The sequence below is a fragment of the Schistocerca piceifrons genome, chromosome X, assembly GCF_021461385.2.
Source record: "Schistocerca piceifrons isolate TAMUIC-IGC-003096 chromosome X, iqSchPice1.1, whole genome shotgun sequence".
Taxonomy (NCBI): Eukaryota; Metazoa; Arthropoda; class Insecta; order Orthoptera; family Acrididae; genus Schistocerca; species Schistocerca piceifrons.
The window spans coordinates 255,324,065-255,337,130 of NC_060149.1; the positions used below are offsets into that span (position 1 = coordinate 255,324,065).

The 13,066-nt window shown below is 39.6% G+C and overlaps 1 protein-coding gene across 1 annotated transcript in view; it reads right to left on the reverse strand.

Moving 5' to 3' along the window:
* Positions 1-5,953: 5,953 nt before the first annotated feature.
* LOC124721460 (gem-associated protein 2-like) overlaps positions 5,954-13,066 on the reverse strand; it is a 40,635-nt gene continuing 33,522 nt past the window's right edge. Inside the window, exon 2 of the mRNA XM_047246445.1 lies at positions 5,954-6,073. Coding sequence (XP_047102401.1) covers positions 6,065-6,073 — 9 coding nt within the window. The 3' untranslated portion in view covers positions 5,954-6,064. The remainder of the gene's footprint in view (positions 6,074-13,066) is intronic.

Genomic DNA, 13,066 nt, shown 5'->3' on the forward strand with positions numbered 1-13,066 from the left:
AAGTAGAACTGACAAAACGAGTCACTGGTCTAGCAAACATTTTTTATGGAATTACTATCACAGATTTGAGACAGTTGGCACACTATTTCACAAAGGAACTTTAAATCAAGCATAACTTTAATCAAGATAGTAAAATCGCAGGGGAAGATTGGACATCAGGCTTTCGAAGGGGAAAGCCTCAAATTTCTTTGCACAGACCACCTGCAACAAGTATTAACGGAGTAACTTGGTTCAATAAAAAGGAGGTAGAACTTTTTTCAAAAACCTAAATTCAATTATGGATAAATTTAAATTTCAACCATCCAGAATATTCAACATGGATTAGACTGGTATGTGTAGTGCAAAAACTGGATTCTATTTTAGGGCCTAAGCGTCAAAAACAAGTTGGAGGTGTGACCAGCTAGGTAGAGGGCGCAATATTACAGTTGTGTGCTATATGAATGTTTCTGGACACTATGTCCCACTGACGTTCATTTCCCCTGAAAAATGATGACTCCCTTACTCAAGAGAGGAGGACCAGCAGGCGCATTTTACAAATGCTCACACAGTGCATGGTCTAATGAAGACATTTTCCTCGACTAGCTAAAACACTTCAATAAATTCACTAAAACCTTAAAAGAAAACCCAATTCTGCTCTTACTCAATGACAATGGAAGTCACATATTACTAGATTCGTATGAGTTTTGTCGCAAAACAACATTTATTTGTTATCAATTCCTCCCCATACATCCCACAAAATACGACTTGACATTATATGTTTTTCAGTCGGCTGAAAAATGCTTTCAATAAGGAATGTGACAAATTCATGAGATTAAATTTATACAGAAAGATAACACCACATGACACTGCTAACATATTCAATGTCGCATGTATAAAAATTGTAACAGTTAAGAAAGTGTTCCGGGATTTGAAAGTACCGGAATCTTCCCAGTAAATGCAGATAAATTTAAAGGACTTTGCACCATCTCAGGCTATATATCCTTTCGTGATACATGACCAAGAAGATTTTTAGATGGTTTGCTTGGAGTTCCTGGGTGCTCTGGAACGTCGTCAGGAAGTAAATTTGGGAAAATATTTTCTCAAATGTTGGATAAGCTATCACCAATTCCCAAAGTGGCAGTGATTAATGTTAATGGAAATGCAAAGCGAGAAAGTCCACTCCTACGAAGTTAGTTCTTGAAGATAGCAAATTGTAAAAGAAAAAAAAATATCAAGAAAGAATTAGCTGCCAAGAATGTACCAACAAAAATTTTGGAAATAAATACACAAAATGTGAAAAAGAGGTGTTATATTACAAAGAAGGATGTCTCATCCAAGAAAAACAAATCACTATCTTCCTGCCATTGAATCAAATTTGAGGAATCGTCAAGTGAAGACAACATGGATTCAGACGAAAAACCCTAATGCAGTGACAATGAAGACGATATTTTTGACATAAAGTCAGATAATATTGATCTGTGCCTTGTTTGGAACTCTCCAGCTTCAATGTGCTTTAGTTCAGATGTAAACAGTGTGGAAAATGGGCACACACTGGGTATAATTGTGCTGGCTCCCTGGACAATTACAGGGTGACAATTATTGAACTATATGAAATAAAATCGTCATAGCTTCTGAACGGTTTGCATTAGAATGTTCAAACTGCACAGTTTTCCGCCAGGCATGATGGAAATTAGTATGTGCATTATGGCCTGGTTCAGCGACGAAGCCCACTTTCATTTGGATTGGTTCGTCAATAAGCTAAACTGGCGCATTTGGGGGACTGAGAATCCGCATTTCGCGATCGAGAAGTCTCTTCACCCTTAACAGTTTACATTGTGGTGCGCAATGTCCAGTCAAGGACTAATCAGTGCGATATTCCTTAATGGCACAGTGACTACCATACGGTACTTGAAAGTTTTAGAAGATGACTTCATCCCCATTATCCAGAGTGACCGTGATTTCGACAAGAGGTGGTTCATGCAAGACGGAGCACGACCTCATCGAAGCAGGACAGTGTTTGATGTTCTGGAGGAGCACTTTGGGGACCGCCTTCTGCCTCAGGGGTGCCCAGAGACGACTGGCATAGGCCTCGATTGGCCACCATATTCTCCAGATCTGAACGCATGCGACTCCTTCTTGTGGAGCTATATTAAAGACAAGGTGTACAGCAATAACCCCAAAACCACTGCTGAGCTGAAAACAGCCATTCAGGAAGTCATCGACGGTATCGACGTTCCAACACTTCAGAAGGTCATGCAGAATTTCGCTATTAGTCTGCACCACATCATCACTAATGATGGTAGGCATATCGAGCATGTCATAATCTAAATCCAAATATATGTAGTGATGTTTACATGTTGAATAAAGTGTGTTCACGCCAGATTTGTAACTAATTTAAGTTTTTTTTCATATAGTTCAGTAATTGTCACCATGTATATTTGTGACTATTGTCAGAGGCTTTAAAACTTAACTTTAATTTTTTCATGTATATTAATGGCTGTAAAAATTAACTGCAAAAAAATATTATATCATTTAATAAATTTTTCATTAAATTATTTGATTTATTGCATTTTCCATAATCCTCCTAGTTTTATAGCAGGTGGCATGATTTCCCCCGGGTACCTGAGGAAATACCACCACCGAGCATACATTTAATTTAAAAAATTTTAATGCACTTAGAGTGAAAGTACAAGAAACAGAAAAAACTGTGGATAACCAAGGAACTGTAGATTCTATTATCCTTATGTAATTATAATTAACTTTTACATCAGTTAAAAATCATTTTACCTTAATGTGGCGCGATTCTTGTGGTGTCGTCTATCTATTCCAGTGATCTAGCAACAGCAATGAGAATGCCACTTTTATTCGCATAAGTGTCAAGTTCTTGAAGCTGAGTAAAAATACCATGATCTTGTGGATGAGTTGCCGATGCAGATCTCGCTCGTGACATCAGCACAGAGATAGTAGGGAAAGTACATTTATTCTGGCGCGAATCAACTAATTGTTATTAAGAAATACTTGCTAACAAAAGTTGCCTTTTGCCACTCAGAGATTGTGAGGAGTGCACGAGTCATAAACACTATCTTTCAGTAATTTTACAAAGCCAGATAACGTAGATATTAACAAATAAATGAAAACTTTTCATAACCAAAGATGTACAACCTTATATGAACTATACCGATTGTACGCTCGAATGGCAAAGACAGCAGGCATCGACAGGATGCCTTTCGATGTAGTCAAGCGGAAGCCCATGCTCTCGTACTGTTAATAGTTAGCTCATAATCACCGTGAACAGGTTCATTTTACGATGCACCATAATGGTATCCCATGCAAAAATCATTTACTCAGAAAAAAACTTCTTCTCACGTCATTATGTAAAATATATACAGTAGTATTGCACTTTCAGAATCCGACGGCTCTGCAAGGATACATAAAACCACGTAGGAAGAATTCCTACGCGGCAGCTCACTAAGTCAGTTTGTGGATAGACTGGCTTAATTATCACAAAACTCGGGTGGAAAAGCGTGCTCAATTATACTCTATGCCCCTTAATACCACCATCTACGGACTCACTGGCTAAACTGAGACATTTCTGGTGGTTTACATGAGTGGTGGTTTTTGCAACATAGATAGCAAAAAATATGCAAAATGCCACTTGACCCCTTCAGCCTGAGCGTAAATTTAACTGACCAGCGAACAACCAACAAAGTTAACGTTTTTCCCATCACAATCCACTATAGGCTTAAATACTGTCCAAATTGAAATTTTACTATTCATTTCAGATGTGAAGTTCTGTGTTCTTGACTGATTCTTTTTTTCTTTACTTCCCTCTTTCTCAACATGATCTCCTTCCTTACTAAATCTTGTATAGTTTCTGCACTCATTATCTGTCTTAAGAAAAAATGCAGAAGTTGCATCACTCCACTAAGCACTGCTGTGCTAGCCGTTCAGAGGCCATGGCTCGCAGTGTTGGTCAGTGCAACCACCAGCATGTAGCATGCCAGTGCTTGTGCACAACACTGTTCGGCCCATGCAGAGATGTCACAGGCTTGTTTAGTGTGGCCACAGTCCATGGGATGCCTCTGTATGTGTGACTCTGTTGAGCCCATACCAGCCGGTGCTGAAGTACTGCACTCCTTGACCCATGTGGTGACATCATGGGCTCGCTTCGTCCGAGACATTTGTGGTCCAGCTCGGTTCCAGCCTGCGAGCCAGGCCTCTGGGCATGACTCTGGTCTATGCTCACCATCCAAAGACCAAACCTCGCTTAGGTAACCTGCTCGCTCTAGTGCAGGACATCATGTTCGCCCTCGTATTTGGCTATAGGACTTTGTCTTGTCCAGCATCTCCTGTCCAATGTATTCCCCACACTCCGCATTTCGGGTGAAGGGAGAGGGGAAGGGGGGCTCTATAGCGCCTACTGACCACTCGAATGGCACATTTGTGTTTTGACTGAACAGACACATTGGTTTAACTTCCCTTTTGTTCTTATGCACTGGTTGGTTCACATGCTGTGTTCTTATCTAGTCGATATTTGTGAATAAAATTGTGTTCAATATGTTAATGTGTGTTGATGCTATTATTCCCTCATCTACCTCGAGGTGATTGGAGTTACAACAAGTGCATAGTAAAATCAGGTCAGTTTGTAGTTGATTGAGAAGTACAGACATTTGTAAGTAGTTATCCAAAGTTGAAAACAGGTGCAGTGCCATCGATTTTCCGTAATTTTCGACTGTACTTGACAAATGTCAATCCCTCATGCAGAAAGTGATGATTTTGGAAAAGGAGTGATATGAAACTAGGAAGACAGTATGAAGAGCAGAATGCTATTAAATATTTGGGAGACACACAAATATATTTCAAGTGCTATCCATATAAACAAGAATCAGTGGTACTGAGCAAACAATAGATAGTGCTGTGTTTAGTTGATACTGATGTTATAATAGCTAACATTATTAGATCAGTAACTGTTAAGATTGATCTGAGTGTCCTATTTGCCTTGAGAAAGTATAAAATTCTAAAGCATAAAGCGCCTAATGAATGTGTGTCAGTAAAATCCAAATGTGTTTGTTAATGTAATTAAATATATTGAGTCAATAGTGACTAAAGAAGACACCTCTAACAAAATTTTTGTGCTACAGACCATAATGAATATGGTAAACAAGGGTTTTTCATGTGACAGGTGTTCACAGCTACAACTAATAGTTGAAAAAATTCAGTTTGTTACTAAAAATGAAAAGTCAGGTACAGCAAATATCTGAATGTAATTTTCAGCTGATAAATATGCAAATGACATTTGTTTCAATCATTCACTCCTAGTTCTTATATATCAACCCATGGACCACAAGCAGCAACAGAACTACACTGGTAACTGAAATGTGTTATCATGTTTATTGCCACAGGCTTCGTGGAGAACGTTTCAGAACCAGCCACACACCATTAGGCATAAAGCTCTGCTGTGGCCGCTGGGGGCCACACTGTGTTGAAGCTGTGTGGTTCTGCTGTGGCTGCAGGTGTCCAAATGGCAGTCTGCATGTTAAGAAACACAGTCTGAGTGGGAAAAACCTCACACACAGACAGATCCATAGATTGGACTGAAAGATAACCAATAAAAGTAATCAGAAATTATTATTCAAGTGGCAGGCTGATTTGCAGAGAACTATGTAGGCAGATCTTAAATGCTATTGCCAATATCAAAACAGAGAAACATGCGACAGTCCCATTGTCAGAAAAATCAACATTTGGACCATCTAAATTGGCGTCTTGTGCAGTGTACTCAGCTGAAGGTTTCATTACAGAGAAACAAAATGTGGTTGTACCAGCAGCAGAAAAATTAGTGGCAACTGATTTGACAACACACTTAAATACAGTATCACATGCCAGTGACACACAGGCCACTCAACATACTAGACAGTCACAATTATTGGAATCTTCAGCAGTGACCACAAGAGTAATGAGGTTAAGAAGAAAGCGAAGTTCCACACTCCAGGAGAATTTTTGGTATTCTTCACTACAGAAGCAGAAGGTATATGAGAAGTTCAGCAGCCCAAACCAGTATTTGTGCTCAGTTAAATTATCCTGATACCTAATAATTCTGAAAAAGAGTGCAAATTTAAACAAGTTTAAATCTTCAACAATTTCCTTCAACAATAATTTGGACACAAAAATAAAATAGAACAGTTAGTAATGAATCTATGTAACACCATGTCACTAGTTATGCACTGGCATTCAGTTTAGAAACACATTATTCTAGATATACAACTGAGAAAAGTGGAGTAGTGATTTAGGCTAGAAATAATGTAGTATTTAGAGCTTTAGACTACAGCAATTTTTGTAGTGAACAACACTTTGAAGTGTGTGGCATAAAACTGACAGCAAATACCACATCAGCTGTCATATTATCAGTTTACAGGATACATTACGGAATCTTTTTCGGAGAGAAGCAGTCTAGTCAAAATTGCATAAAAACATTGCAATCATATGAGTTGGTGACTCTTGTCTGACAATTGTTTTACTAAAAATTTATCATCAGGAACATCAAATGGTCAGAACTCTACCTTTTGCATCATGTTTTTCAAGTAAGAGTTTCACTGTCGTTCCTCATACACACAGTGCTCCTAGCTCGTTTAGTAGTATTTTATGGTCAAAGGGCCAAAAGCTTGGGACAAGCCTAAGAATATGCCTATAACACATCTTTGTAAAGAGCTTCAAGTCATATTTTTGTGTATTCTATAACATCTGACATTGTACACCTCCTACATTGGAGACCAAATTGCTGTTTACTCTAAATGCTGTATTTATTTGTGTAACTCATTAGTCCAGCTTTCATGATTGGTAAAATTATTTTTTTGAGTGTGCTGACAGTAGTCTCCACAGTACTCTCCACATTACCTTTCTTTAGCATCTTTGTTTTTTATATATATATATATATATAAAAAAAAACAAAGATGAGGTGACTTACCGAACGAAAGCGCTGGCAGGTCGATAGAAACACAAACAAACACAAACATACACACAAAATTCAAGCTTTCGCAACAAACTGTTGCCTCATCAGGAAAGAGGGAAGGAGAGGGAAAGACGAAAGGAAGTGAGTTTTAAGGGTGAGGGTAAGGAGTCATTCCAATCCCGGGAGCGGAAAGACTTACCTTGGGGGGAAAAAAGGACAGGTATACACTCGCACACACACCCATATCCATCCACACATACAGACACAAGCAGACATATTTAAAGACAAAGAGTTTGGGCAGAGATGTCAGTCGAGGCGGAAGTGTAGAGGCAAATAAGTTGTTGAAAGGCAGGTGAGGTATGAGTGGCGGCAACTTGAAATTAGCGGAGATTGAGGCCTGGCGGATAACGAGAAGAGAGGATATACTGAAGGGCAAGTTCCCATCTCCGGAGTTCGGATAGGTTGGTGTTGGTGGGAAGTATCCAGATAACCCGGACGGTGTAACACTGTGCCAAGATGTGCTGGCTGTGCACCAAGGCATGTTTAGCCACAGGGTGATCCTCATTACCAACAAACACTGTCTGCCTGTGTCCATTCATGCGAATGGACAGTTTGTTGCTGGTCATTCCCACATACAATGCATCACAGTGTAGGCAGGTCAGTTGGTAAATCACGTGGGTGCTTTCACACGTGGCTCTGCCTTTGATCGTGTACACATTCCGGGTTACGGGACTGGAGTAGGTGGTGGTGGGAGGGTGCATGGGACAGGTTTTGCACCGGGGGCGGTTACAAGGATAGGAGCCAGAGGGTAGGGAAGGTGGTTTGGGGATTTCATAGGGATGAACTAACAGATTATGAAGGTTAGGTGGACGGCGGAAAGACACTCTTGGCGGAGTGGGGAGGATTTCATGAAGGATGGATCTCATTTCAGGGCAGGATTTGAGGAAGTCGTATCCCTGCTGGAGAGCCACATTCAGAGTCTGGTCCAGTCCCGGAAAGTATCCTGTCACAAGTGGGGCACTTTTGTGGTTCTTCTGTGGGGGATTCTGGGTTTGAGGGGATGAGGAAGTGGCTCTGGTTATTTGCTTCTGTACCAGGTCGGGAGGGTAGTTGCGGGATGCGAAAGCTGTTGTCAGGTTGTTGGTGTAATGATTCAGGGATTCCGGACTGGAGCAGATTCGTTTGCCACAAAGACCTAGGCTGTAGGGAAGGGACCGTTTGATGTGGAATGGGTGGCAGCTGTCATAATGGAGGTACTGTTGCTTGTTGGTGGGTTTGATGTGGACGAACGTGTGAAGTTGGCCATCGGACAGGTGGAGGTCAACGTCAAGGAAAGTGGCATGGGATTTGGAGTAGGACCAGGTGAATCTGATGGAACCAAAGGAGTTGAGGTTGGAGAGGAAATTCTGGAGTTCTTCTTCACTGTGAGTCCAGATCATGAAGATGTCATCAATAAATCTGTACCAAACTTTGGGTTGGCAGACCTGGGTAACCAAGAAGGCTTCCTCTAAGCGACCCATGAATAGGTTGGCATACGAGGGGGCCATCCTGGTACCCATGGCTGTTCCCTTTAATTGTTGGTATGTCTGGCCTTCAAAAGTGAAGAAGTTATGGGTCAGGATGAAGCTGGCTAAGGTAATGAGGAAAGAGGTTTTAGGTAGGGTGGCAGGTGATCGGCATGAAAGGAAATGCTCCATCGCAGCGAGGCCCTGGACGTGCGGAATATTTGTGTATAAGGAAGTGGCATCAATGGTTACAAGGATGGTTTCCGGGGGTAACAGATTGGGTAAGGATTCCAGGCGTTCAAGGAAGTGGTTGGTGTCTTTGATGAAGGATGGGAGACTGCATGTGATGGGTTGAAGGTGTTGATCTACGTAGGCAGACGTTCAAGGAAGGATAGACACACAAACAAACACAAACATACACACAGAATTCAAGCTTTCGCAACAAACTGTTGCCTCATCAGGAAAGAGGGAAGGAGAGGGAAAGACGAAAGGAAGTGGGTTTTAAGGGAGAGGGTAAGGAGTCATTCCAATCCCGGGAGCGGAAAGACTTACCTTAGGGGGAAAAAAGGACAGATATACACTCGCGCACACACACCCATATCCAACCGCACAGACACAAGCAGACATTTTTAAAGGCAAGGCAAAGGCAAGTTTGACTCTTTGCCTTTACAAATGTCTGCTTGTGTCTGTGTATGTGCGGTTGGATATGGGTGTGTGTGCGAGTGTATACCTGTCCTTTTTTCCCCCTAAGGTAAGTCTTTCCGCTCCCAGGATTGGAATGACTCCTTACCCTCTCCCTTAAAACCCACATCCTTTCGTCTATCCCTCTCCTTCCCTCTTTCCTGATGCAGCAACCGTTGGTTGCGAAAGCTTGAATTCTGTGTGTATGTTTGTGTGTCTATCGACGTGCCAGCGCTTTCATTTGGTAAGTCACATCATTTGGTAAGTCACATCATCTTTGTGTGTGTGTGTGTGTGTGTGTGTGTGTGTGTGTGTGTGTGTGTGTGTGTGTGTGTGTCTTAATCTATAAGGAAAAAGAAGCTACTCAAAGCTAAATGCAGAGAAAATATACATTGCTGCAACACTAGGATGAATAGATGTATTTACACTCCATTCAACAGACTCTCAGAATCACTGAACAGTTATGAACTAATGGGGCACAAATTATTTAATAAACTTCCACTCGCTATGCAATATTTACCAGAGCAACCATTGAAACAAGCACTGTGTAACTGGTTAGTTGCCCACCCACTCTATGACAAAAAGGATTTCATCAGTTGTAATATTATACTGTAATAACAAACCGATTACTCTTTGCAACAGGAATTATAGAGTATTATAAGTATGGCTTTGTGGGATTTCACCAATCGTAATACTACACTGTAATAACAAACCTATTGTTCTTTTGCAACTTGAATTATATTGTATTATATTTATGACTTTGTCAGTTGTAATATTATACCATAATAATAAATCTATTGCTCTATTGCAACAGGAATTATATTGTGTTATAAGTATGACTTTGTAGGATTTCATCAATTGTAATATTACACTGTAATAACAAACCTATTGTTCTATTGCCACATGCATTACGTTGTATTATATGTATGACTTTGTCTATTGCCTTAATGGCCTAACGACAATAAAATTATTCTATTCTATTCTGTGCACCCCTTCAGATCAGAGGCTGGAACCTGATCTGTGCCTACAGACTTCCTTTTCTTCTTCTTTTTAAATATCTGCACTGTCTTCCTGGCATCAAGCTCTTTTGTGGGAAACAACAATTATGTTTTCTGTGTAAGTCATTGCGGCTGATAAATGTGTTTTTGGAAGATTTTGCTGCAACTTCTCTGAAATACCAGAGAAATTAATGACTTATGAACTTACCCTATTTCTCAGTATTTTCTATTATTCCAGTCCCACTTTCAATTTGTGTGTTGTTATACTTACATCTGCCATTTTCATTTCGTATGACATCCTAAACTACTTTACTTTTATTTCCTGCATTGTACATTATTTTGTCATTGAATTATTTCTGCAGCAAGCAATACCCTCATGTATATATCATTTTATACCTGTGTTAGGTATGTAAGACCTGTGGTGTAGTGCAATGCTGCAAAGACTGAGGAATTTAAGTGTCTAGGAGGACTTTTCATACCTGCCATTATCCCTGTATTTTCCTTACCTGCTCCTGTTCAAATGGTCACTCATCAAGAATTAAATTAAACACTGCATAGAATTTAGAAAACTTAGCGTCTACACTGTTTTCCATTTACACTTCATTTCAAGTCTGATTTGCCAATGCCCCAGAAAAAGTACATACTTTTTGTTCCAAGAAGCTGCTTTCATAGAACTGCAGTTTTGTGGGTTTTACCTAGCCTGTATTTAGCTGTATTATCTGGCCATAATTATCAGAAAGGCCAAGCTCTCTTGTAAATACTTTACAATTTTCCCTGTAAACGATCCAAGACAGATGCTGAACTCTTTGATACTCTAGTGGCAACATTTATCATTATCAACATGCCAAATGGCTCAAACTGTCTGGGAAGTTAATACTAATTACACCCTCAACCAGTGTGTTAATATTCATGTCTCAACATTTTAGATTTTTTTGGAGGGGGTGAGGGAGGGGAGGGGAGGATGACCTTTTTCAGAACATCACTTAATTTGTCGAAGTAAGTGCCCATATTACCCCTAAGTGAGCAGTACCACCACACACTAGTTAACTTCTTACAGATGTCTTGCCTTGTTAGTTTAATTATACTAGTTGTTATCTATACTAGTTGTTTATCTATGCTAGTTGTTTATTTACACAAGTTGTTAAAATGCCTTCTCTGGCTTTAAAATATGTGCCACCTTTATTAAACATAGATGATCTCCCAACCTTTACCGCTGTTCTACAGTAGCAACTTGCACACCCACTATATGCTATATTTCATTCCCTCTGCACCAATGCTCGGCAATGCATACCACCATGTTGTTCAAAGACTGTAGTTTAGCTTCAAGCTGCTGTACTTTACTTTTAATAGACTAGTCCCATACAATACACTCTATGTATTGTTTATATGTTGATGATATCTAACTTCTTCAGGTACTTTTAAGGAAGGGAAGCCTATTGTCATGATTTGTCTTTGAAAAGGACTAGTGCTCCAACCCACAACAACAGGTACTTGTCCATATATGGCCCCACACTCATAGGCTAACAACGCTCATATGATATCAACCTTAGATGTTGCCTATTTTGTAGTTTACTTGTGGGTATATTTACACAATAGGTAGCGAAATACTTGTCAGAGGCTTCTCCATTATGTGATGTAATGTCTCGATTTATTTTGCAGTCTATTTGAATAAGTATTGTGTTAAATATATCTCAAAGGTAGACATCAGGCTACCCTTCTGATGAAACTGTAATGACAATCTTTATTTCAATTCACATTTGTTGGCTTCAGTAAATCACAACACTCCAACCTAACTTACTGCTTGTAGTGTGGGGTCTAATACTTTAATTTTTAAACTATTTTCACACCACACTGCATTAATTCAAACAGAAGGTATGATGTCTTTTTTTCATTCATCATAATCAATGTTTTCGGTAAGTCTCCAACTTTCTAATTCACAATTTAAACAATGAAACACAGCACAACTTCCATATTTTTTCATACTTAGCAAGATGTGTTTTGAGTATTCCAATCCACTAGCAAAGAGTGTGAGTGAAGGGTTGCACACGTGTGGGTTTCTGTATAATGCCTTAAAACGACAGGACAACAGAGACAGAAAAAACACATGGACACGCCAACATATGAATGTAAATATTTTCACTTAATGCAGCCGTATGGTACGTAACACGCCCTTGCCAGCTGACTTATCTGGAATGCTGAGAATTTGCTTGATCAGTACACGTACATCTGGCCACACTTCGACATATTTCGTGTAATTATCATCCGGGGCAACGACACAAACAACCCCCTTATAGCAGATAAATTCTTGAAACATGGTGTGCTAAGTATGAAAAAACAAGTAATTGGTGCATTTTTCATTGTTTCAATAAGGTACAATTTTGTTTAGATGCTACGGGTAGCATTTGAATATATTTTGCTTTGAAGTCTTTCAGTAACTACACTCGTTTCTGCCAACTTCACATTTAAAAAGCAATTTAACCACACAACACCACCAGTACAAACATGGCAATGTGTTAATATATTTTTAAAGCACAAGCATTTTACAAGGACCAACGACTTTGCATGGCGTAGACCAAATACGCCTTAATGTCAAATACTTTTTTTTTTCTTTGTTGTTATTTCACCCCCCATGTCTCATATGGGCGAGGGGTACGTTGTCAGCAGTAGAATACTCCGCTCTTCCCCCAAGAGTTCTTATAAAAAGAGAACAAAAGCGATATAAAAATAAATATGCAAGAGCTGATTACAATGTATGTTAAAAAGATTAATGACAAACAGCTGAAAGGACAAAGAAAATATACAATTTAAAATTACAGCTGCAATGAGGTGAAATTCTTTGGTGAAAAAATGCTGGAGCACTGCACTTTCGCTGATATCTGAAGGACTTGCACAAGGTGAAAAAGTATTCCATGTGGAGAGAAAATGTTGCATAGAGATTCTGGGGTGGGTGGGTAAGG